At 36.1% G+C, this 26,703-nt stretch overlaps 2 protein-coding genes across 6 annotated transcripts; one reads left to right on the top strand and one right to left on the bottom strand.

Moving 5' to 3' along the window:
* Positions 1 to 358: 358 nt before the first annotated feature.
* Positions 359 to 20,091, top strand: LOC104904478 (uncharacterized). Of its 5 annotated transcripts, none has more exons than XR_008967705.1 (18): positions 361 to 569; positions 2,984 to 3,157; positions 3,830 to 4,011; positions 4,509 to 4,614; positions 5,191 to 5,267; positions 5,708 to 5,804; positions 5,915 to 6,104; positions 8,321 to 8,447; positions 11,220 to 11,300; positions 12,534 to 12,635; positions 12,749 to 12,844; positions 12,957 to 13,031; positions 14,038 to 14,157; positions 14,946 to 15,074; positions 16,271 to 16,348; positions 18,284 to 18,317; positions 18,415 to 18,501; positions 18,898 to 18,930. XR_008967705.1 is itself a non-coding variant. In XM_048636727.2 (18 exons), the coding sequence occupies exons 1-18, from the start codon at positions 515 to 517 to the stop codon at positions 19,491 to 19,493; spliced, it is 1,911 nt and encodes a 636-aa protein (XP_048492684.1). In that variant the 5' UTR covers positions 363 to 514; the 3' UTR covers positions 19,494 to 20,091. The 5 variants fall into 5 exon arrangements, 4 of the variants coding, with proteins under 4 accessions (XP_019107592.1, XP_048492684.1, XP_048492685.1 ...); XM_048636727.2 differs by lacking the exon at positions 18,284 to 18,317 and adding an exon at positions 19,443 to 20,091 and having other exon boundaries at positions 363 to 569; positions 3,833 to 4,011; positions 18,898 to 18,984; XM_048636728.2 differs by lacking the exon at positions 18,284 to 18,317 and adding an exon at positions 19,443 to 20,091 and having other exon boundaries at positions 364 to 569; positions 5,756 to 5,804; positions 18,898 to 18,984.
* Positions 20,092 to 21,729: 1,638 nt separating this feature from the next.
* LOC104904477 (B3 domain-containing protein At3g19184) lies at positions 21,730 to 25,200 on the bottom strand. Its single transcript, XM_010692733.4, has 7 exons — positions 24,320 to 25,200; positions 24,143 to 24,241; positions 24,009 to 24,040; positions 23,736 to 23,904; positions 22,968 to 23,174; positions 22,034 to 22,147; positions 21,730 to 21,943 (listed from the first exon to the last, which is right to left on the bottom strand). Exons 1-6 carry the CDS (start codon positions 24,458 to 24,460, stop codon positions 22,040 to 22,042), a joined length of 756 nt encoding a protein of 251 aa, XP_010691035.1. The 5' UTR covers positions 24,461 to 25,200; the 3' UTR covers positions 21,730 to 21,943; positions 22,034 to 22,039.
* Between the last annotated feature and the right edge of the window lie 1,503 nt (positions 25,201 to 26,703).

Here is a 26,703-nt window from a genome sequence, read left to right as displayed (position 1 = left end):
TCCCATTTCCATATTTAGTTCTACATTTTTCCGTATTTTGCCTAGAAAAATCGTGTCCCATCATTTATTTGCTTCTTGAATTTTGTTTTTTCCTTTGTTTATGCAACCAAAATGTTACAATTAATGTTCTTCCACCAATTATCTCCATTATCTCTCCTAAAATCATCTTTTCCCATACAACATTTATTTAAACAAAACAAAAAATCTTTACTATCCCAACTTGCATAAATTACCGTGAAAAAAGGGAAATGGGAACTATATTTTGGGACGGAGGGAGTATTAGTTACCTATAAGAACCCTTATTTGTATATTGAAAATACTAATTATTGATAAATTAATGATTGTTTTGCTTTCGACACACTTATTATTGTTAGATCAATCCATGTTTATCCATGTTATTAATGCTCCAACACGTGGTGTTTGTCCATCCGCAACTCTGACAGATTGTGCCGAAAACTCGTCGACGGTGGAAAGCTTGGTGTAGGAGAGAGAAAAACAATTCCGCGGACAAAATATGGAACTGAAACCCGGCCTCTCAGCGCTAATCACCGGCGGAGCTTCTGGAATTGGTACTCATCTACTTTATCCATATTCATCAACTGCTACTATAAATATAAGAAAAAAACGTTGTTATCTGCATTTTTTTATAGTATATAGTTTTCATGTATCTTCGGTTAATTAAATTACTCTCTCAATATTTGAATTATTGCTGTAATTTGAGATTATAATGTGATAATTAAATTCGTATGGAGGTAGTACTCGTTAAATTTCATGGATAATGGGAATATGGGATAGGGTTTTAGTTAGAAAATTGTAAGGATGAGAGTTGTATTGTTTATGAATTTTTGAAATGGTTCCTTTTTATGCCGTTGTTGAGAAATTAGATTTTGAGAATTTGAGCTATTGGGGACAATGTACAAGTCGAAAGCGCTGAGATGAGAGCTTGGTGTTAGAATTGAGACCTGTGTGATTATTGAAAGTTGAAACAAGGTTTGCATTATGTGTTAATTTTGTGTGATATTCCGCGAGTTCTATAATTATAGAACACATTTGAGTTTTGTGGTAAAACTTTGCTATTTGTGACTGTTACTGGAGTACCTATAAGTGAAAATGAACACAATTGCTTGGGAGAGTTGTGTGTTTGTATTAAGCTTGTGTTCACATTTATAGGCATTTTTTCTTTGCTGACTGTACCTTTTTCCTTGGCCGTCTATGTAAAACACAACCAACTTGAAAATTTTGTCAACTTCTTATATGCTACTATATAAGCTCGATAGATAATATAAATTTAATCTAAATACACATAAAGGGTGTCAATCCTTGTACAAAGAGGGTTCAACTCTGTTATGTATTTATACTACATAACTATTGCGAGGACACTTTAGTCCCACTATGGTGAGGTATGGGGTGGTTTACTTAACTGCAACGTTATGCTTGGCCAGTCTTAATCGGTAAAGGATGCTCTTTTCCCAAGATTACTAGAAGGCTATCTTTAAAAGTAGTCGTGAAAAGTTAAGCAAGTAATTTTTAGTAATGCTTTAGTTTCACGCCCCCTTCGTCCTGAAAAGCATGCCTTGAGATTACAAAAAGATAGTAAGTTATTTATGTTTTTCAATAAGTTAAGTATAAGTTATTATGAACTTAATCTGTTAGTTAGCATCTATGTTACTCAGACACGGATTGAGTGTCTACTTGGATACGAGTGTCCAGGTGTCCGACTCGGCTATTTTGTAGAAAAAAGTCAAGTTTTTAGTCTAAAACAAAGTATCCAAGTAAAGTGTCGTGTCGGACACGACACGACACAACACCTCATTTTTGCGGTAAATGAAGGTGTTGAAGTAACATTGGTTAGCATGGGGCGCCCTATAGATCGCAAATTGGAACGTGCACCCGAGTACATGTCGAGGATGGTGCACTTTCTATTAAACGACGTAGTTTAAAATTTTAATATTTTAAGAGTCCATGGTTATAAGAAAAATGTTGTTATTTGTTTCCTTAAATCTTGCAATTTGTTTTACTTTTTTTTTTTTAAAAAAAGGTTGTTGGCGAGATTCCTTTTTCAAATTTGAATTTTAAAGGTATGTTCTATTAATTTAAACTAGATCTTCATTTAAGATATGTTCTTTTCATTACGACATATATTCTTTTATAATTGGAGATTTACATGTTCTTTAATTTTAAACTGTGTGTTCTCTTTATCTTGAAAAGTTGTTGAAAAAGTTTTTTTTTTTTTGTATGAATGGTATGTTCTTTGGGATGCACAATGAGCATTGTGCATCCTAGTGCATAATCCATGCTTTATAATTGGAGATTTACATGTTCTTTAATTTTAAACTGTGTGTTCTCTTTATCTTGAAAAGTTGTTGAAAAAGTTTTTTTTTTGTATGAATGGTATGTTCTTTGGGATGCACAATGAGCATTGTGCATCCTAGTGCATAATCCATGCTTTGCCCTGATCACACAGATTTTAATGCAAAAACGGAGGTGATAAAACCAAGGATATTGTAGGGAGAATTGATCCAGTTTAGTAGGACAACTGGGAAAGTTGATTTGTTATTATAAGATTGTCTAGTGGCTCATGCTCATGAGGTTTTCTGGTGTAACTTGTCATTGAATTCCCCCTCCTCCCCGCCTGCCTTGTGTCTCCTTTTTTCCTGTTCGTTAATGAAGCTTCTTATATAAAAGAAAGGAAGTTGTGGACTCATCTTTGAGATTCAAACATGGAATGGGATTTAGGCTAGAGTCTAGAAGACAAATATTAATCGGAGGGAGAGTCTTTTTTTCATGTTCAAAGGCAACAATTGGAGAGTCCCTCAACTAATATGCTCTTACTTATACCCTTGTTTCTCTCTTATGAATTTGGTGTATTCTTATCTTTCCAATCGTTAGATGTGAACTTGATTTATGTATTATTCCTTTCTTCTGTTGAGTTGGTGGAGTCTGAACAGGTTTCTTAATAGTAATCTGGGTTGTTGTCATCTAGGTAAGGCTCTGTGCTTAGCTTTGGCGGAGAGAGGTATATTTATTACTGTGGTTGACTACTCCGAGGAAAAGGGGAAGCAGGTGGCAGCTCTCGCCGAGAAACAAATTGCTAAGTTTCATAATAATCTGAAATTTCCTTGTGCTACGTTCATTAGATGTGATGTCACCAACTCAGGTAACTTTCAATTACTCCCCGTCTCAATATAAAGTTCCTTCTTGCTACTGTCACTCGTCCCAAAAAGAAACCCTTTTTATTGAAATGAAATATATGATCCAAATATCGTTCCCTCTTTTTTCCTCTCAATTATATCTGCCCCTTTTCTCTCTATTTTATTTACATTTAGCTAGTACTCTTGAAACTCGCACCAAAGTCAAGGAGGAACTTTAGTTTGGGATGGAGGGATTACTAGTTATGGAATATGTGGGCATCTTTAGTTGGATATCTTCAACCATTATAAAATTTAGCATTAACCCTGGTGGATGGGTTAGTACTTTCGTACACAGTCAAAGGTTCTTTACTTTAATTCTCCGAAATTCTAATGATTCTTATATTGTCAACTTGTCATATAGTTATGTACTTATTTACGTGGATGTTTTAATAGGATACATTTGCATGTCGGGGGGGGGGTGTGTGTTACATGCATGCTATTTTGTGCCTCTTCTCAAGGGCTACTGTTGCCTCAAAAGGGATGCATGTCTGATTGTTGCACTTTCTTATAGTCTATTCATTGTATAATCCCTTCTTGACAATTTGTTTGACATAGAGGTGGTGCTAATTTACTGATGTATTCTCTGTCATTCTTGTCTTTTATATACAATTGTTAAAAAAATTCTTGTTGTTGGTAAGGAGAGGTGTCTTCTGCTTTTGCAAAGCATCTAGCAACTTATGGTGGGCTAGATATCTGCATCAACAATGCTGGAATTGGTACTCCAATTCCGTTGCACAAGGACCAAACTGGTGGCTCTGCTCAATGGAGACGTACTGTTAACGTGAACCTAGTTGCTGTCATTGAATGCACTCTTTTAGCGGTATGCTTTTCATCTTGCGTCCAAAACTAATTTTTTGTTTTCAATTGATGAATTTTTTTTCACTTTGATGATTATTGCAGTACATTATTACTCTGTTCTGCTTAGCTACCCCCTTTTTTTTGGTTTAGGCATCCGTCATGTGCTACGTCAATTCAATGTAATGCCTAGGATGCATAGTGTCTGACCAGATGTCTTTTATAGGCTATGTATCATTATTGTTACACTTTGTGTTTATCTATGGACAATTAACTTGTCCACTTGGCATATTGGATGAGTTCTGGAATTGTGAAAGTAAAATGAGTGCATCTTCTACAGATGTTCTGCTTGTGATCTAGCTTCTAAGCAAATAGATGATCTGGGCTTGCATGGCATTCCTAGGCTCCTAGCTTATTGCCGTGATTTCTGGATGTGATTTCATGTCGTTCTTTTTGGAAATCTTTATTCTTTGCTGATTATACTGTATGTTGAATTCTTGTATGCATTCTTGTTCTGTTCAGATCCAAGTTATGAAAGCTTCCAAAGGATCAGGTGTAATCATCAATATGGGATCATCTGCTGGGCTGTATCCTTTATTTGCAGATCCATCATACTCTGCCTCCAAAGGTTTGGTTTTCATGTATAAGATGCAATGGACTGGCCTATTGGGGAGGGGTACTGTATGTATTGCATTATTAGCTTGTCATAAGGAAGAGGAAGGTGAGTTAGTTATAGGGGAGAGAGAGGAAAAAGTGAATCAGAATTCTGTAAATAAGGGAAATAGGGTGACAGAAGATCATGCTGAATATTGAATGGGGTTCCACTTAGTTTTCTTTGGTATTTGGTAGAGCAAGCCTCTTGAAAGCTTGTGTTTATCCATTTATCTTATGCAATTTTCTAGTTTATCATCAAATCTTATCCTCATTTCTTAGGTATTTTCACTATTCTGTCCAAGCTATTCTAAAACATAGCAGAAGATTGCTGCCGTCTTTAAGTTTATAAACAATTGAATCTGGGATTACCTTATAGACATAGAGGAAATAATAATTGAATTCTTTGGCTCTTACTTTATTGTGGTGATTTGTGCTATCAGTGGACATGGGTGATTGATCTTGTTAATTATTTGTTTACGTTGTAGCTTTGCATGTTTGAGTCAAACCTAGAGGACTGATTCTTTCCTTTTTCCTTTCAAAATCCTTATAGGTGGTGTAGTTCTTTTTACTAGATCTCTTCTTCCATACAAACGTCAAGGAATTCGTGTGAATGTACTCTGCCCCGAAGTAAGATGCCTATCTTCAATGCTTCATATTATATAATAATAAATATTATGTGGATTAGTCTATATTCTTTTTCTGGAAATTGTCGGTTACTGGTTTGAATTTTGTTCATTGGGTCTTGATGCCAATACATTTCGGTTTTGATTGGGGACCCTTTTTCTCTGTGTGTGTGTGTCGCCTCGTTTGGACTACAAGAACTAAATATCCATTTCTGATGCTTAATGAGGGGAGGGTGTTGTGGTTTAAAAGGAATGATAAATCACTAGAAATGTTGTGGTTTAAAAGGAACAATGAATCACTAGAAATTCCATCCTCATGAAGGTATATAATTCTTGGAAAGTCTTTCTTTTTCTTTTATTGTTACACGGAAAGAATTTCGTTTTTGATGCAAGCAGTCAGCCGAACTTTGAGATTGCAGGTGTTAATGTCTTATATATGTGCAGTTTGTTGAAACTGATTTAGTGTCAAATTACTCAAATATTGATCTTAAGTTTCTAACCTCGATCGGGGGCTTCATACCTATGGAAATGGTGATTAAAGGTAAAGTTAAACAATTTTTGTGTGAGAAATGATCTTGAGATTTCTTTTTTAGCCACGTGTCCTAAATGTGTTTATGCATGCTGACATGCATTTCACTAAATACCTGTTAGGTGCTATGGAGCTTATAGCAGATGAGACAAAAGCTGGATCTTGCTTGTGGATAACAAATCGTAGAGGGCTTGAGTATTGGCCAACTCCCGTCGAAGAATCAAAATATCGAATTCGTTCTCCAAAATTGGAGAAAAGATCAATGCTTACCTATCCGTTGGATCCGAAATTACCTCAGAGCTTTGAGAAAATGTGAGCTCACCAAATCTCTCCTTTTCCCTTTATGCTCCTTTTTTATAATGGTGCAGGTAATTGCACTGCAGCTTTAACGAAATCGGATCCTGGAATACAGCATCCCTTTTTTTTTTTTACTACCCAGGGTTTTGGTACATTTCGAAAATATAATGCTTTAGTACCAAGAATGCTTGACAGGTGCCATTTGTGCAGACCTGAGATGTTTTAAACACCATATTGATGCTGCAAAAACCACACCCTATGCGTTTGATTTATCCTTGCTGCAATTGAACTTTCTCGCTGTTATCAGACACCCACGAGCACACCACTTCACTGCCTTGCATGATGATCACTTGTAGATCCTTCTGATCTAGGGTTACATGCAAAATTTGGATGTAACAAATGGTAAGAAGTGAGTTAGGGTGTACAATATGGGGCGTTTGATCCCATGGTGGTTTCCGTGCTGACAGATTGTGGGGGATGAGATTAAAAGATGGTACATGTGGCACAAATGGAACTTATTGTACTCTGTGAAGCTTTACTCTACAAACACAAAATGAATATGTGAAATCTTCTAGGATAATTGAATATGTGACTTCTAGCTACAATATGTGTTGCGTGCATAGGTTGTCAGCAATATTACATGGTACCAATGATGTCATGAACAGAATGGGTATGCAAGATGCTTACCTGCTAAAAATAAAGTAGTCGAATACCATGTATGTGCTCCATATTTATTGAGGTTGAAGTTGGACCCAAACCTTTGCTCCAGAGATAGTTGTTCATACATTGTTAAGCGTGGTATGGTTTTGCTAGATGAGAGGAGCCATAGTATGTATTGCCATATTGGTAGAATTACATACACATTTCTCTTATGAGACAAACTAAAACTATAAAGTTGCTGGATGATCTGAACTCTGATGGCCTATGATTTATGCATATCTTTATCAACAATGAATGTTAGTTTTTGGACATTATAACAATTTCTAGCAAATCATACAATTAATTATCTTTTTCTTCCATCTTCTCTTATGTTATGCATTGGATATACGAAGGGGTTATACTAGAATTACCATAGAATTAGTCTAGCTTGGAGAGAAAGCAAGTGGGTTAGCTCTATAGATATAGGAGATTAGTGAAAAGGACGAGGCGTCATGAAAATGTCGGAGAGTTATATTAGTTGTTAACTTTGGGATTGTGTCTAAGTCACTCGTAAACTTGATATTTATCCTTTTTTGTAATAATTTCAGCATTACAAGTACAAAATCACCGTATCCATTTCTTCATCATCTTCTACAAGATTCTATTGCATTACATCGTACTTCAATGATATGGCATAAAGTACTCCCACTAAATGTCCCTTTGATGTTAATATGTTGCTCCATGCCTCTACCATCATCATCTGTGAATTTTCTTTTGCCCTAGAAAAATTTGTATTGGCTAGTTACGTATTAGAATTTGGAAGACATGCTTGATTGGCGCTATAAATGCTGCGAGTTCAGTCATTGTGTCTTGATATAGAGATGTTGAGGTGGCTCTTTCGTAATGAGGTGAGAAAGTGGAGAAGATGTTCCTCTCAATAATAGACTTTCTTTTTCCAACTCTCTATGAAGCAAGTGGAAGCTTCCTTCAATTGAGCAAACTCGGTTTTAAGTGACATTGAGCTCCGATTTTCCATCTCCACATTATGAGGTTTTGGAGATTCACTTTGTAAATGCATGCTTAGCATCGGGTTGTTTTGGAAGAATTGCAACTAAGGCTCTGATACTGTTGTTGATGCCGTCATGCCGAGGTGATTGGCTCACATTCTTGTAACTTTTAAGGAGGATGTCTTATCCTCTATTTCGTTTTGTACTCTGTACTGCATTTCTCCCAATCTTTAATATCTTTATCACGAAGTTCCAAAATTTTCTGTTGAGTTAGCAGCATGCCTCCGTGTAGCTGAAATAGGGTCACCATAGCTCTTATGGCAAGCTCAAGGTTGTACCTCATGCCATGTAACGCTGATAGTGTCTCCTCCTTCCCCGAGGCTTTAAAACCCTGACTAGATGTGTAAGCTGCAAAGGCATTGCATCTAGGTCTACTAGGAACATGTGGATGGTAACTTACGGATTGCATGGTTGAGCAGTAGAGTGTTGGCCTTGCTTTGGAATTTTTGTCTGATGAAATACATTTACTCCTTGGCTAGAATACATATACTCCTCTAATACCTGATTAACGTTTCGTTATTTCAGAGTTGTTCACACCTTGAATCACAATTTCCGTGCTGCTACGAGGATACTGCGCACCACTTTGGGCCTGCCTATCAAGCGAAATCACGTTCTCGTGAAAATATTGCATGCTGGTGTTAATGCTAGTGATGTAAGCTTGACATTCTTTTGATTTAATTTTTGGCTTTTGTTTTTCACAGCTTATAGATATCATCTTCAATACAAATTCCCTGCTGCAGTAAGTTGTTTTGGGCACATTGGAATGCGACTCACGTACACTTTTAGTTTATCTATGCCTCCAAGTTATTTGAGTTCAGGGTAAATGTCATTCATTATGGTTGAAGACTATCTCTGCAAGGAATCTTTGTATCAAAATTGTTCTGCCCTAGGTGAAATAATGGATTTGTTTAATTTATAAGGTAGGCCCTGTCTACTTCACCTGATTTTTACTAGAATGAAATTACTTTTACTACTTTGACTGATTTTTACTGACTAAAATTTAATTTTTTACTGATTACAACTGGTAGTTGTTGATTAAAACTAAATTTACTGATTAAAACTGATTTTTAATGATTCTATACTGTTTTTCTCTTATGCAGGTCTTTGATATTCACTGATTAAAACAGATTTTTGTTGATTGAAATGGATTTGTCTGATTAAAACTGATTTTACTGATTTTTTTTTTTTAAGTTGCAGTGAACATGGTCTTATGGAATAGTGTTCCTTGCCTATCAACTTATTTCTGATTCTCGTAGTGTATGTAACAGCTTTAAGCTGGACGTTTCTTCTTTTAAGGTGGTATTGTTTTTGTCTTTATAAGAAGTTTTGGAGCAAGGTGAAACAAAATAAATTGTTATTTTCGTTGAGTGGAGGGGGGTGGGAGGAGGTGGATCTATTTCTGTCTTTATTAAGATTATGAATACTTCTGCCTTAACAAAATACTATCCTAGAGAAGTGACACACAAACCAAGGCACTTAAAGAAATAAAGTTGGGACAACACTTCAAGAGAAATTAGGAAACTTAATTAACTAGAACAGCTACACCACTTAACCAAAAATTATATAACCCCAACACTTTCCACCTGCCGTCCACCACAACAGAGCCACCACCGACCACCGCCACCACCACGAAAAACCTTTTCCCCCTCCCCCAATCCTGCCTATCTGAAAACCCCCCATCCCCAACCCCTACCCACTAGAAACCACCCCCTTTCCCTACCCCAGCCCACCCGTATAACCACCCCCTTTCCCTCCGACCTCCCCCGCCCCCGAAACTATACCCTCCCCTCCCTAGCACAACCACCGGAAGACCCCCTCACTGGCCTCGAACCTAACACCTTCCCTTTCCCCAGCACAACAACCTCCCCTTCCCCGAAACTAACTCCCGAATCCAACACCCTCCCCTCCCTAGCGCAACCACCGGAAGACCCACTAGCCTCTAACCTAACACCTTCCCTTTCCCCAGCACAACCTCCCCTTCCCCGAAACCAACACCCTTCCGAAAACTAACACCCGAATCCAGCACCCTCCCTTCCTTAGCCCAACCACCACAAAACCCCCTTTCCCGAACCAACACCATCCTCTTTCCCAGCCGAACTCACCCCCTTCGAAACTCTAAACCTAACCTTTGAATCACCAGCTTTGAAACCCCTAACCTTTAAAATCGACTTGGCGATTTGTTGGAGGTGGTGCACTGTGCACAATGGTGAAGGTGGTGGCGAAGACGAATAAAAAAGAAAGAGATGATGGTGTTGGTGGTGAGTCTCGAGGTTGGCGGAGGTTGGTGGGGATTACAAATGCGAGGGTGAAGGTGGTGGCACACCCAAACCCACTCCTTAATCACCACCAAACACCAACCACAAAAGGAGAAGAAGATCGGGCGAAGAAGAAGAAAATGAGACGAAGACGAAGGTTGAAGTCCAAGGCAAAGGCGAAGGCGGTGCTTGGTGAAGGTGAAGCCGAAGATGGGTGGTTGGTTGTTGGTGGAGGTGGTTGGAATTGGTGGCGAATTTCGAAGATAGGCGGCTTGTGGGTTGGAAGATCGGTCACTCGTGGGTGTTGATGGATGCTTCTGGTTGTTGGTTGAGGATGTATTGAAAACCTAATGAAAAGTTAGGCATTGATAAACTACAAACACTTTTCCAATGTAGACGTTATGTTAGAGATTTGACCAATCGTACACTTTGGTGACCAGCGTATGGACATATACTTCCTCTGTTATTGAAGTTGCAAAATTGACTTTTGTGCTTGCCAACACACAAAATTTTGACCATTCATATCTTTAATTATCTATTAATACAAAATTTAGAAAGTTACTATTGTGAAAATATACATTGAGATGAACCCAACAACATCTTATATACTGAATTTTGTTATTATATAGTACCTTTGTTCTACAATAAATGCAGTACTTTTTTCTAATTGGAAGTTGCAAACTAAATGCAGCACTTTTACATTTGGTAAAGGTCTTTATTTATCTCTCTTTATTACAGGGTTCCTTCTTTTCATCTCTTTTATCTCTCTCCTCATAACATGGACTCCCAAAAAATTGTGCATCTCCTCCATGTTGCATTTATTATATAACAAGGAAGTATTAGTAAACGATCAACATAAGAATATGAATAGTTTAAAAGTCAAAATGTTACAACTTAAAGAAAACACAAGTAGTATAAAGAATTTGCTTAAAGGGAATTTGAGGAGGAAAATCCTGAATTACCGCTTTATAACATGTAGCTCGTGTTGCTTTCTAGTTAATTGCTAGCTTTAGGTTAACTGAATCTAGTTCTAATTAAAAATCACCTATGTGACTGAATATTTGCTATGAGTATAATCATTGGCATTTTGTTATCAATATGCTTCCTTAAATAAATTATGCATTTGCTCCTACTTGGCTGTGTTACTTATGCTAACTTTTTTTGAATAGGTAAATTTCAGTTCTGGCCGTTATTTTAGTTCCAAAAGTGGCGACCTTGCTGCAAACCTCCCCTTCGATGCTGGTTTTGAGGTGTGGAAGAATGCTGAATTTAGTTGCAATACTTTCTCATTTACTGAAGTTTAAATAGCTAATCAGATATACTGTTGTATGGCTGGACAATGAATTGAAAATTTGATGAATCCTTGTATTTCTGCCCCTTGCTTGATTGCTCCCTCCTCCCTGTTATGCTTAAACAAGTTATGCAATATGATTTCTAGCTCAATTTGGTGCGAAGTTGGCTCTTTTTGCTGAAAAAACATCAAGTGGGTGTCCGTACACAATTTTCTGTCCATGTTTAGGTCATTAGTGAGCTCTAAATGGGCCAGAACATGATCGATCGTGTCTTGTTTCTTCTTGTGCCTAAATCTTCTCCTCTTGTATATTTTCCTCTCACATCACCATCTCCTCCATTGCTGACCTTCATTACAGGTTGTCACCTTGGTCTTTTGCTACCTAAATTTCGTATGAGGTGACTTTCAAATCTGGATTCTAATATTGTTTAGAACTAAATTGCAATCTGTGTTCGACTTCAGATTCAATTTTTCATTTTGTTCAATTGTCGATTTTGACAAAGAATTTAAGTGTTTTTTCTTTTAAGAAAAATGGTTATAATACTAGCAGTTCTGATAGTCGAATCAGCTCTTTCAAATAGTTTGTCATGATTTTTCTCTGTAATAGTTTCTAGCTATTTAGAAAAGAGAATATTGAGAGTTGCATATAGAGAAGCTTCCCAAACTCTGATTTCTAATGTACAATGAACATGAATGCTGATGAACTTGCATTTCCTATTAAATACTTCCAGTGAAAAAGGATTTGGTTTATTGAAAGAGGAAGGAAATCAATCTCTCCTGTGTAGATCCCTTCCCTTTCCTGTATCCCAAAAAGGTAAAGTAGATTTCTCGGTTTCCCTCCCCTTCCCTCCGAATTCCCTCATCCAAACACATCATAAGAGTGATTAAAAGCAATTACATGTGATTAGCACATGTTTATGTACTTCCTATCACATTGTTTCCACTTTTGTATCTCTCTCCTATCGCATTGTTTCCACTTTATATCTCTCTCCTATCACATGGTTTTCACTTTTTATCACTCTCATCTCTCTCCTTTTCACATGGACTCCTAAAATATAGTGCAAGCTAGATGATGCAAGTATAGAAAAGTGGAGGAAGTAGCTTACGTGTTACAGGAGTGCTTTCTGTTGCATATCTATCTAGAATTGGGTATTCTTTTGGGATATAACTTGACTGAATTATTTTTATGCAGGCTGTTGGTATAATTGCTGCAGTTGGTGATTCTGTGGACTCCTTGAAAATTGGCACCCCTGTTGCAGTGATGACTTTTGGAAGTTATGCTGAATTCATGACTGTATGCAGTATTCTTCATTAGTTTTCTAATTTTTACTTTGTTTTAGTACTTGTCTGTAGACTGTTTCTTATGTTTGTTGCTATGATCTCTTTTCTGTTGATTCTTCTCTTTAGGTTCCTTCCAAATATATTCTTCCTGTGGCTAGACCTGATCCAGAAGTTGTAGCTATGCTTACATCTGGACTTACAGCTTCAATAGCTCTTGAAAAGGTTCAATCATTCAATAATCATACTTAGTTGTCTTTTTTAAAGCTTTACATCCTATGACTTTGGATTTTGCACTGCATATAACCTTTTGTAATTCCCTTTGTGAAAATTGTAGGCAGCACAAATGAGTTCAGGAAAAACAGTTCTGGTCACTGCCGCTGCAGGGGGGACAGGACAGTTTGCTGTACAGGTTTCTTTCTTTCCTTTCTGGCCCCCATAGCTCTAGTATTGGTTAAACTTTTTAGTGTCCAACTTTTCTGCTTCGTTAAATTCATGATTATATTTTCGTTGAGCATCATATTCAAGCACATCAGCCTGAACTCTCAGAAGTTAATGATGTATTTTCCCTCTTTCTTTTTGTTGGGTGGAGAGTGTTCCCTTTTCTTCATTTACTTCCTAATCCATGCTGCTCATGGACATTCCAAATATACAATCACTTCTTTTGATGCTGCATGAATATATCGAGAGCCGGAAATCATGAAATAGAAGCTTTAAAGCCTTTGAGTGTGTTCAAACTTATTTACAATACATGTTTGCATTTTGTTTCTTCATATGGATAGATCTTAGTATTTAACTGCCTGGATCTCGCTTCATTGTCCCTTGTTTTGGGGTATCCTGAAATGTTTGCACCATTTAACTTCAGAAAGTAATTCCCCCTTCAAGTATGGCATATTTTCAAACTTTTTGAGGTTTCTGGACACAGACAAATGTCTCTATAATGCCATACAGTACATTGATACATTCCCGTTTGTTTTTAAGGACTACTACTGTAATGAGTAATATTGCTTCCACTTATTGTGAATTCCAGGATCTCCTAGGATCATCTAGATTGCTGTTTACTACTGTGCAGTTTCATACTACCAAAAAAAATTATTTGCAGATTTATAGTTCATATTATATTTTAAAGTCTTGTATGAGTTTATAATAGATGAATCACTCATAAATGATGCGTAAGCTAGATGGAATTGGGTAACAAATTTAACATAAAATCAGAGTCAAGGGTATTGTTGGTAAGTTCTTCACTTTGAGCTGTTTGTAAGAATAGGACCCCCTCTTGTAGGTTCTTTTTGCTAATTCTACAATCTTATAACAGCGATTCTTCAGTTTCAAACAAAGTTTAAGTTAAGAAAATACTGTTTTTTCTCTATGTTCTTTGTACTTTAATATTTGCTTATTATCTATTATGTAATCTGCAGTTGGCGAAATTGGCTGGAAACAAAGTTGTAGCGACTTGCGGAGGTTCTGATAAAGCCATGCTTTTGAAAAAACTGGGAGTCGACCGAGTAATAAATTACAAGGAAGAAGACGTAAAAACAGTAAGCTCTGGTCCTTCTTTTCTTTCTTTTTTGCTTTGAACATATGCATAATATCTGGCATTTTTGAATGGGTTAATTCCTGATATATGTTCATCAGCTTATTTTAAGCTTCAGTTCCAACCCCATGGATTTGATGATTAAATGTTCGCATATGGATTTAAGTGTATGCTAATGGATTGGGATGACGTTTTCTGGCAGGTCTGTTGGATTATAAAGTTGCCATTCTGTAAATGTTTCATAACACACATACAAAAATTACACTAGTGGCATGAAGTGATATCTGTTATAGACTGTTATTTTACTGCATCAGCATTGATATGCCATTTTTACTGCTTTATGTGTATCAATACTATTGGATTCCAATATGAGAAATATAGTTTTGTGTGTCACGTGTTACTTGAAACATAGCTGTGAAACAGGCCAGACACCCATGTAGTTAGCTGTGTTTGAGTGTCTGATGTGAAATCAATGTCACCTGTCTCTTGAATTATCTTTATTGCTTATGTAATAAGCTAGCTCAGTTTTTACCTTGCATTAGGTGAGGGTTTCTATGAGTTAAACTACATTAATTAAGTGTTGCATGGTTTTGGTGTCAATTTGACTATTTTTTATTAAACATAACATAAAGTGTAGTTCTACAACGTAATTACGCATAAGATCCTTTACCTTACATAATCTGCATTATGGCTGTAGCCTTGTGCCCATCAGTGAAGATATGGTGCTCTGTACAGGACTTCCAAATCATACAATTTGTCTGTTCTGCTGCATTAATCATATTCTTATTGCAGGTTTTGAAGAAGGAATTTCCAAAAGGAATTGATATTATCTATGAGTCCGTTGGTGGTGAAATGTTCAATATGTGCCTGAATGCCCTGGCAGTTTATGGTCGGCTTGTGGTGATTGGAATGATATCTCAGGTATGCTTTCTCGTAAATGGCCTGTGAATGTGTGTGTGCACGCGCGTGTGTGTGTTTGTGTTTTTTTTTTTTTGGGGGGGGGGGGTTGGGTATGTGTGTGTGGGTGTGTGCGTGCGCCGCACGGGAGTACGTGCGTGTGGGTGCGTGTGTGCGTGTGTGCGTGCATGTGTGTGTGTGTGTGTTGTGTGTGCGCTCCCCATGTTACTTTATATTCTATGTTGGTGATGTATTTGAAATTTCAATAGTATACTCCCTTCATCCCAAGATAAGTGGATTTTAAGGTTATGCACAATTGCGTAGGTTTCTGAAACAGACAAATATTGTTGTGTTGAATTTTAAACTGATAAAGTAACTGTACTTAGGGATTTAATTAAGATATTGATTAGGGTAATTTCGGGGCATTAGCATAAGATAAACAATTCATCATCGTATTATCGTCATTCTACAATAATATGGTTTTAAGAGAAAACCATTAAGAGGTAGATCTTTTTAGATGGAATACAACTTATGGACTGCTTTTTTTTTTCCTAGTCACACTGAATTTTGGCAAAAGATCCAACAGAATATTGTTCTGAATAACCTCTCTAAGACAATAGCATACTTCATAAAGAACTCAATGGAGCCAAGTAGCTCTTTTATCTTTTAAAGCAGCTGTTTGGAAATAACCTTGTTCAAGAGATTGGTCTCTATTCTTCCTTATGGGCTTTCCTTTATTTTGGGATCAAAAAGACAATTATAGCATTAAATTGTTATCCCAGTTACCATAGACTTGTTCTAATATTAAAAACTTCCATATCATCAATATCCTAGGCTGATATATATAAATCAGAAAAAAAAATCATCTGGAGTTATAGAGTCAGGCACATAGTCATGATCTTGTAAAATAGGCCCCGAACCCAGTTAACATCATAGAGTCCGACACTACTAGTAGAAGAGCCAAGAAGATTTTTATAAGGCTATGAACTTCTGATCATGACTTCATGAGTGATTATCCTATAATCTGCATAGATGGCAGATAAATAAGTGTGGAGCTGCCTGGACCTAACTACAGCAATAAGTTTTGAATATACGCAGTTTATAACAGAACTTTTGCTTTTATGCCTCACTAGTTGCATGTGCTTGCTATCCTAGAATTACTATTGAATTTGACGTCATAAATACAGAAGATACTGAAAGATCGCTCATGATTTGTTTAGTATCAAGGAGAACATGGATGGGAGCCTTCAAATTATCCTGGACTCTGTGAGAAGCTCTTAGCAAAAAGTCAAACTGTGGTATGTATGCTTCATTATTATTACGCTTGGAATATTATCTTTATTCTTTTCCTTTTTCTGCTGGTAGGTGACTAATTACAGAAATTTTCTCTTTAAGCCCAAAAAATCTCGTGTAAATTGGCATACTTTTCAAGGGAAATTATCGATGATGTCTACTATAATTACCATATTCAAGAATTCATTTGCTGCTTCCTAATGACCACCAAAAGCAGCAACATAGTATAAAGCAGCAGAGTTGCCTGCTCTTTAACCCAAAGCCAAGAGTGCTAATCTGAAAGACTCTCCATAACATCCTGATGGGTGATGGACAGCTCCAAGAGAGTTAATTGAATTCTGGAGGCTTCTAGATTGCTATCTGGAGATGGCCTCCGAACCATTTAATTATTACGACAACTTACAAGTAGAACTCCCAAATCCCTGATGACACCAGAGTGGTACAAACTCATCCGAAGCCCTTTAATGAACTCAAGCAAAGCCTTATTCTCAAATGATTTGGAGTCGTCTAATATGAACGATCATGAGGAATCGTATCCATGACAAATGGAACAAGAAAAGTAAAGGCAGAAATTAAAGAGTTTAAACAAAGAAAAATGAGATTGTGAAAGTGAACAAAATAAGGAAATGAAAACATAAGGAACAAGAAAACAAAAGAGGTGTAGCATAAAATCAATAATGTGAGGATATTAAAATATTATTTGAGATAGTCTTTCAAAATAACTTTGAAAAAAGATGTAAAGAGAATAAGTAACGGAATGCTTAAAGGGAGAGGAGTTTGCAAAACACAAGGAGTAAAGTAAAAAGAACCAATTATAAAGCCATGTCATCTCAACAACATATATATTTACTCCCCACCCTTTGCCCTATCTTTTGCAATATTTTCTCCAAACCCAAGTAGACTCATATCACTCTCAATTACCATCATCCAATTTTTCTTAGGTCTTCGCTACCACTCACAATTTCATCACTTTGCTACTCTTCAAGCCTCTTAAGTCTTAATTGGTGTCTTACATGTCCAAACGACCTTAGGGAATTCTCCCTCATCTTATTCTCAATAGGTGCAAGTGTAACCCCTACTTCCGTCATTATTTCTATAGTTAACTGATTTTTTCTTGTATGGCCACGACGTAGCATACGCATCTCCGCCACATTTATCTTAGTGCGGAACCTTGATGTACTCCAATCATAATAGGGATTTCCAAATATTACTTATCGGAAAAAAAAGAAGAAAAAGAAGAGGGAACTCTTCCTATTGAATTTGGAGATAAAGTTCTATCACATGCTAAAGAGAATATGGAGACCCATCAGCTCCCACCTGGAAACCAGCGACAAACAATGTCAAAAAGGTTATAGTTCCTTCAGAACTTATTAACAGTTCCCAAGCAGTCTCCATACCCAGTACTACCCCAAGCTTAGGGTGTTAGTTGTATTTAATTCAAAAATCAAGGACCTTAACTCCTTAGTCCTTAACTAACATTCTCTCCAAGGAAATTAATTTTCTCTTCCTTCGAACCTTGATTTTTAAGATGTACTTCCTCCGTTTTTTTTGTACATGCTACATAGAGAAAGTGGGGAGTTTTTAAGAAAGGTAGAGAGAGAAAGTGAAAGACCACCACTTTTTGAATGAAAAAACATTTGTTGAGGAAAAAGTATGGGTACTTTAAAGGAGAAAGTGGGGGACCACCAACTTTTTAATAGTATTTTAAAATCTTTATGGTGAAAAGTAATCCATTTATGGTATGTAGCATCTATTATGACATTTCCATTTAAGGAAAATGTAGCATCTATAAAAAAATCAGAGGAACTATTAAGCTACCGGTTTTTTGAGTTGCTTAACCTCAAGCATTTTTGCAAGTGCTAGTTGTATTTATGTTCCATGTCTTGCCATACTCATTCTTTATACTCCAGATCATGATATCTTGCATGTTCTTGCAACAGTGATCTTATTCATTAAGAGATTGCCAATATACATGTATGATTACTTTGCATTTATAATTTAACTGGTTTGGTTACATGACACCTAGGTTTACGGAGTTCAATGCATTGATGTACTTTACCATGCTTTTCAGGCTGGTTTCTTCCTTGTACAATATAGTCATCTATGGCAACAACACCTGGACAAGCTGTTTGACTTCTACTCCTCAGGGAAACTTAAGGTATCAAAATAATCTGTCTCAAAATTTGCAACAAATGTGCTCTGTTTATTTCAGTTTTCTTCCCAGGTTCTGTCCTGCTATTGTTTCTTTTCTGAAATATAGTAGATCGAATATTCTTTCAGAATAATTTACATTTAATTTTAGTATCTGATTTCTCAGCATAGTGGAAGATTTTGAATTTTAGGCTGTCTTCAAGCAATTAGGATCCTTTCCAGGTGTTTTCTCCTGTTACTGTTCTCAGATTAGAAAACCTAAGCAAGTAAATTAGATTTTCAGAGAACTCTTGTGTTTCCCATCATGCACATCCCACGATACATAACTGAAGCCTCCAGTTTCTTAATCCGTCTCCCTATCCAGAAAGCATAAGATACTTCTTGGATTGTTATTGTGATGCAGGTGAACATGGACCCAAGAAGGTTTGTGGGGCTTCGTTCTGTCTCTGATGCCGTTGAATATTTACATTCTGGTAAAAGTATTGGCAAGGTGTGAACCTTTTCTATCTCTTGTTTCTTATGCTTTTGGGACTTTACTTTGAGGTACCTTGTGTTTGGGTTATTGCTGAAATACCCTCAGGTGTCTCTTTCTATAACGAGGTATCCTAAATCATACAAACAAATGACTGCCCACTTGGTCATGTGGGCCTAATTTTGTGAAAAGTGTGGCTGAAGAGTTGGTGTTGTGTATATCATTAATTAATAGGTGCCAGACTGCCAGCTGTAGGTATTCTGCTGTATATAGCTTTATTGTTAGGATACCTCATACTAAATAGTGAATTTTTGGCATGTTGTAATGTTGATTCCCTTGTATGTTTTTTTACTGGGAGAGAAAGCATGAACTCTTAGTACGTGCCTTCTTTGGCACCACTTCCTCAGAATATAACAAAATTTCCTTCTTAAAGCCCCGATGCTAAAATCTTATCTGTTGCTCAAATGATGCTTTAGGTGGTGGTTTGCATTGATCCAACCTTCAGTCAAGCTATTTCAAAAATGTGAGACTTGGTAGCCACATACACGATACACATACTCTGGGCTCGTTGACTGACGTATGAGATTGTTGTATAATGCACCTGAATACTGGTATATGAATTTTTTGGTCTTATGCAATCATGCTCATTCACAGAACTGAAATTATAAAAAAGATTCCTGGTTAGAATCCTCATGGTAGTAGTTGAAGGGAAGAAGATGGTGTATAGCAGGGCGATTTTCTTGCAATGCATACTGCTAGTGCATAATGCCTACCCTTTGCGTCTCATATTGGACCGCATATGTGTGAAATCTGACTGTTTAACGGGAAATGTTACCCGAAAAGATAATAAGAGCTAGGGGATTGGAATTTCCTCTGCTTCTTCTACATCATTGTGCATGTATATTGCTTCTTTATCTTCCTGCTGTTTTTCATCGCTTGTATCCGGATCAATGTAAAGGTGGTGTACATGGTCCTCAATTTCTTGTTGGCCTTTATAGAAAAAAAAAAAGAACTACTAATGTATTAGTTTTATTGTTGTTTTGTAACTACTATCCTTTTGTAAAGACTTACAGGGTACATGAATGACTTATGGCAGATATTTAAAACTGAATCTCTATACTATTACTATGGTTTTAAACTTCCCCTTTGGTTCATAAGGTAGGTGCAACCGCGCAAAAGCTGTCCAAGAGTTGTTCACTGTTAAGATTTGGTCAAGTTGTGTTCTGGTCTCATTCATCATCAAAAGTTTTATACAATCTAGACGACGGAGTCATGATACTATGCAAACTAGGCATAATAATATCTATCCATAATATAATAGGAATAAGAGTCCTAACATTCACCTTGACGACAACTTTTAGCTATTAGAGCATTCCTTGATTTTACAGTAGTTAAACTATCGTCCCAAAGGAATCAGTTAGCATTACTTCTTCCTAGTCTTTAGCTATAAATTTCTCTTTACATTGACTGTCACCATATCTGTCCTCCCCAAACTACATTTTCAAATGTGAAATTAGAGTAGTATTCCTTCATCTTCAAACTGTTTGTTTCCGTTGGTTTTTGATAAATTTTGAGAACATTTTTTCCTAATATCCTTAACTAATGTGTTACTAAATCATTGAAAGTTAATATAATGGTATATCGAGATGAATCTAAGATATCACATGATAATGTGACCCAAAATAATACAATGAAATAAACAATTGGAGACAAAGGTAATACCACAATGTTATTAATTTGTAATATTCCAAAATTGAAGATAGCTTTTGTGAATTGACAATATATAGTGGTCGGTGTTTTCCAAAGAACACATGGTACTCACCTACTAGCTTCTCATTTCTTCTATCTTTTAACTAATCAATCAGTTTGTTCGACAATTCGTGCAACTTTTTCCATGTTTTTATAGTAGCAACATTTGCTTTTTGAAGGTCAAGTTTTATGTATTTAATTATCAATCATAATCACATGAGATCTTGTTGATTCTAGATCAATGTATACTTTCATGATTTCATTGTACTGAGATTATGTTGAAAATTGTGTAAAAGCAAATTAATTTATTGGAAATGCGAGAAGTACCTAGTTCAGCTAAGATCTCATAGTTGTCAGTCCTTTAAAATGATTTCAGTCCTTTAAAATTAATTTATTGGAAATGAGTTACAAAATCACTTTTCAATACTCCGAAAGGTATTTTTTAGGAAAATCGTCAAAAAAATTTGTGAGAAATCACCTTATAAAAAACTTGGTGGGAAACCACCTTTTATGAATTATTGCTTTTTTTGCGAGATAAAACTTGTCATTAGATTTCGACTATTACCTTCTATTTTCAAGCGTTGATTCGCATATATACCTCATGCGATCACTTAAGTCTTCGATTTCTTTCATCTCTCACCCTATTTTTCTTGAGGAAGAGGTTCAAAGATACAAAAGAGATGAGAGAATGAAATTAGGAGAATTATGAGAGGAAAGGAAACAAATTAGGGAGGTTAAGTGGATCGTGTAATGTATAGTGTCAGTTCATTGCCTAAAATATGCAAGTTAATGATCAATTTCTGAAAAAAGTTTCATCTGGCAAAAAGATAGTTCATAAAAAGTGATTTCATGCCAAAAAATAATTTATAAGATGATTCCTCATAAAAACTACATCCAAAAGATGTTTTTTAATAAATTTCGCTATTGTTTATGTTTGGAGAACCGTTTAAATGATTTTAACAAATTTCGCTACCTTTTCTTTTTTATCTTGAGTTATTCTATTCTATCCCACAGTTTTGCAACAATAGTAAGTAGAATATATGTAGGTTAAATGGTGTCATATTCACAAGTCAAAATTATCAGTCTTACGCTCAGCTACAACATGAGTTACAGACTTTCTAAACTCAAAATGGAAGATAAATACTCTTCACAGCCTTATATACCCATGACCTCATGCACTCAACAAAAAGAATTTGAAGTAGCCACAGCATCATCAGCAATCTTTTGCCTGTCAACAACACTCGAACTTCAGAAACAACTTTTGGACATACAAATTTTTCATAAAGCAATAATTATCTATGATCAATGTAAGAATTACCTGCTACTATTTTTTTCTGCTGTCTTTCTTTCCCTCACTTACAGCAGCTTTAACATTCTCATCACTACTCTCCTCTTCATCTTCTTCCAAGGAATTTACGCGAATAATGTAGACCTAAGAAATGATGTAAAGTTAAATGTGTTACAAAGAATGTTATTCTCAGGACAGATGAACTGATCAATCTCCATCAGCTGTAGGACAAACAAGAGCGAAAAGTCCTTAACAATCAGCTAATCTGATCAAGCTTGTTAAATAGACTGCATTGTGCAGAAGCAGGATTGAATGGAAGTTATTGGACAAAAAATACGAAGCCTCATTAACTGTATGAGAAGGTCCGAGACTTACCCTTTGTAAGCTGTCTTACTTTTATCAAGTGAGCAAATCAGATTGCAAAGCTTATAGTAGGTGAGTGTGCCTCCCTGATGTAAAAATTAGCTAATGATCAAGCCATTTGGTATACATTAGGTAACGGAATGAGTTTATATGTAATTTTGCAGTGGATCTCTCATGATCATGTCCATGGTACAAGCTTATCACCATTACCACCATTTATTACGTCCTACCAAATAGCTTGTTCAAAATTGCAGAGATCGGATGGAAGAAAAGATGAGAGATCCTGGTAAGGATTATAGTAAATGACTCCCAATTACTAAAAACTTACTATCATGAAAAACAAATCAAAGAGGATGGCAAAATAGTTTTTCTTAAATTACCAAATCTATAAGGAGGTTCTTCTATTAAGGTGCAATCTCAAACTATCTTAAGCTCTTGGCACCAGGATGGCAGGAAAACTAGGATATACACATCGAGTATGTGTGTAGGCGCATGTGCGTGTGCATATCCGTGTATGGTGTGCTCATGATTCAGGTATTATGTTAGACAATGATATACAAACTATAATAGTCACAAGAATCAAAGTGAAAAAAAAGGTTACCTTAAAGATACTTGGTTCAATGAGCTGGAAAACAAGGGCATCCCCATCAACTAATTCATGATCAATGGAGAATCCTCTCCACCCACCACTAAGTCCATTCTTTCTAGCAAGATACTTGCTCTGCCATTCATCTCCACTTTCATCAATAAGAGTGAACATTTCATCTTCGTCTGGAAGGTAAGTCTTGCAAAATGGGAGAGGAAAACTCTGTAGGAGAAACCATAGCAAGGTGCAAGAAAATAAGTACATTAATTTTTCCCAAAATTATCTTCTTCTTGAGCTGAAAAAGTTAGTTGTTCAAAGGCATATGGCAAACTTGACTTCTCTATTTAGTAACTTCTAGTAGTTCAGAAAAAACCAAAGCTTGCTTTTCTAAAAAGCTTCTCTTAAAAAATTACCTAAAGAACTTTGGCCTTAGTATGCAAATTGCAAAGTGTGGATTATACACTAGGGTGCACAATGCTCATTGTTCACCCAAAAAAAATATACCATTTATATAAAAGAACACAAACTTTTTTGACAAATTTTCTACTTTAAAAAAGAACACACCATTTATATACACTTGGATGCATGTACTTATTTGCGCTTAGTATGCAAGTGAAAACTTTTTATAAAGCATGGGTACTTCATTTTGGCAGTCGTACCTATACCAGGCACGGGTATGATACTGGTACTTAATCCGAACAGGCACTTTAGTCATTAACATTACTAAAACAAGCAAAGAAACATAACATATTTAAACAAGTAACAAAGGGTTTAAGAACTAACCAACCAAAACCCTCCAGTAACATGAGATTGAAGCATTGGCTTAACAAAGGCAGGAAATTCAGAACCTAAGCTTGATTCCAACTTTTCAGCTCTATCAATAGCGTATAACCTGTGCTCATCTGAGGCATAAACTCGATTCAAAAGATCCCTTCTTTTGTAGCTGAAAACCCTAGTAACATCTCAAATTCAAGTTAAACAGACAAACATCAAATCCAGCAAAAACCCAAAAAATACACATTGTAAAAAATGGAGAAAAAAATTTAACCAACTAACCTTCGACCTTCTCTAAAAGGCTCCACTGCATTCTATACAATAGGCGAAAAAAATTGAACCAAATTAAAATTTGGGAATTTGAGATTCATGGAAACAAATCAATCAAATGGGTATTATAATGAAAATAAAAAGACCTCTTTGTAGTTAGGAGGAGGTTTATCAGCCATTCGAGACGATCTTCGAATCGGAAAATGAACACCCAGATCATCTAATCTGCATTTTATCTTCTTTGCCTGAAGAATGTAGATATGTTAGTTGAAAATATAACACTTAGAAAATGAAGAAAATTTAGTAACTGATCAAATTCATACAGGAGATTGTTTGATGTTTTTGGTAGGGGAAGGTTTGAGAGCTTGAGAAAGTTTATGGAGGTTGAGTTGTTCCATCCTTTTTTTGTTTTCTTCCAATCTTTGCTTTCTTTTTTCTTCATAATTTGCTGCGGTTGTCACCATTGTTGGTAGGAGAGAGAAGATGAAGATGGAAAGACAAAGAAAATTGGGGATTTTTGTTTTGTTTTGGGTGTTGCTGAGTTCAGTACTAATCCACTAATTGACTTCCTAGAATGTTTGTGGCTTTTTGAGCGGCCACTTTCTACGTTTTTGAATTTGAATCTTCCTTTTCTTTTCTTTCTTTTTTTTCTTTTTTTTTACTGATGTGTTTATTTACTCTGTATGTTTTTTTAGGGAGTTTTTAACTAAAGTAAGGATGTAGGAGGCAATTATAGAGTGTAGGTCAGATAATACTTGTTTTCAAATATGATAGGACAGGTTTTAAAAGCCTTTTTTTTAAGAGATAGAGCACTAGTTATTTGGCTGTTTAAAGCTGGCTGGTACAAAAGCATGTGATCTGTCCTCATTTATGTATCATATCGGAACTATTTACCCTGCCTACTCCTCATTCATTGGCTTCAAATTGTTTTTTTTATTAGTTGATTTGTACCCAAGTACATTATGAACTCCCCTCCGCCAATCCGTACTCGACAAGTCCTACATGTTTTACAGTTTGTTTGGTAGAAGGAATTTGGAAGGAAAGGAAAGGAAATGGAAGGAAATTTATTACTTTCCAATGTTTGGTTCATTAAAAAAAAATTAAGTGAAAGGAAATGGGAGGAATTGGAAGGAAAGACTCTTTAATAAAATTTCACTTTCATTTCCTCCCAAAAGCGGGGGAATTCGGAAGGAAAGAGAAAATTTATACCAAACATAGAAAATTAAGGTTTTTTTCCTTTCTCTTCCATTCTTTTCCTTTCTCTTCCCTTCCTTTCTCTTCCCTTTCTTTCCTTTACTAAAAATGAACCAAACACACTGTTAAGTGAGCTACGTGAGACTGAAACTAGCTCTATTGGTTAAATTTTCCTAGAAAGACGAAAAGGCCCCTTTTTAGCTTACTTTGTCAGTTCACTAATAACGGTATAAAGCAAGTCAACAAAGCAATGACTTTTTCTGGTACAATGAGTCCCCTTTTACACAAGTACAACCTCTCTTATACACAAGCTTAGTTAATTCATTTAAATTCAGTGCAATTCGGTTCAATTGTTTTATGCCGAAAAAAACAGACCCTTAATATGATATGAATTAGTAAATGCATCAAAAATCGTCAATAATACCCTTAGTCCTCTTTCACGTTCATGATTGTCCGTTGTCGTTAACACAACCAATCTGCCAGAAAATATAAAGTGCTCGCACATCTAACTATTCTCCTCACTACCGATCTATTCATGTATTCCTTTCTTTAAAAACAAACACAACCATCATATGGCTATGGTCTAATGTTGCTTGTTTGTGATTGTGGCTTGAGGTAGACCGGTCGTAATGATGGTGAAGGTCGATCGATTATAGTGGTGTTTTAACTTCCTTGTTGGTGGCTATGTGGAAGAGAGTTGTTCGCAAGCACAACTGGTGCTTAGGTGGAGGAGAAAATCTTTGTATAGCTACTCCTGCCTTTAGTACTAAGTGCATTTTTTGAATTTTAAAGGAAAAATAACTAGTATAAAATTAGGATGACATTTAGTAACTAGTATAAAATTAGGATGACATTTAGCTACTCCTGCAAAATCATGACCTAGTTATAACTAGTATAAAATTAGGATGACATTTAGCTACTCCTGCAAAATCATGAACTAGGTTATAACTAGTATAAAATTAGGATGACATTTAGCTACTCCTGCAAAATCATGTAACTAGTAATAAAGATTTTACCAAGCTCTATCGCCGAGTCGATCAGGTTATCCACGTATCGTTTAGGACAATTCATCAAGTGCCTGGAAAAGATTTCATGATGAATAACTCGTGTAGTAGCTCGTTTAGTAGCTCAAACACTATCCACGTCCGAGTTGTAAGTAAAGAAATCCTAGTAAAATAGGTATAACACTAACAGTTTTCAAATAGTATTCCCCTTGCACCTGTAAAATGCTTGACCTCGGACCTCACCAATATAACTTCTATTCTGCATTACAGTTCCTCAAAGAAATCCGGGTTACAGAAAAAGAGGATTGCCCTTGCTCTTATATAAAAGCCATTTGTTCCACGGCCTTTGGGCTTTGAACTCGGCTGAGAGTAGAGGCCACAGGGTAGCCATTATCAGATGAACAGGATATATATCCTCCATCTACAAACTCTGTTAAGCAATACATCAACTTGATCCCTTCAACTCATTGGACACTTTCTCCACGACACACACCCTTCCATTCCCTCCT

Source organism: Beta vulgaris, chromosome 9, assembly GCF_026745355.1.
Source record: "Beta vulgaris subsp. vulgaris cultivar EL10 chromosome 9, EL10.2, whole genome shotgun sequence".
In the NCBI taxonomy this organism is placed as follows: domain Eukaryota; kingdom Viridiplantae; phylum Streptophyta; class Magnoliopsida; order Caryophyllales; family Amaranthaceae; genus Beta; species Beta vulgaris.
This window is presented reverse-complemented; position numbering and strand designations above follow the sequence as displayed.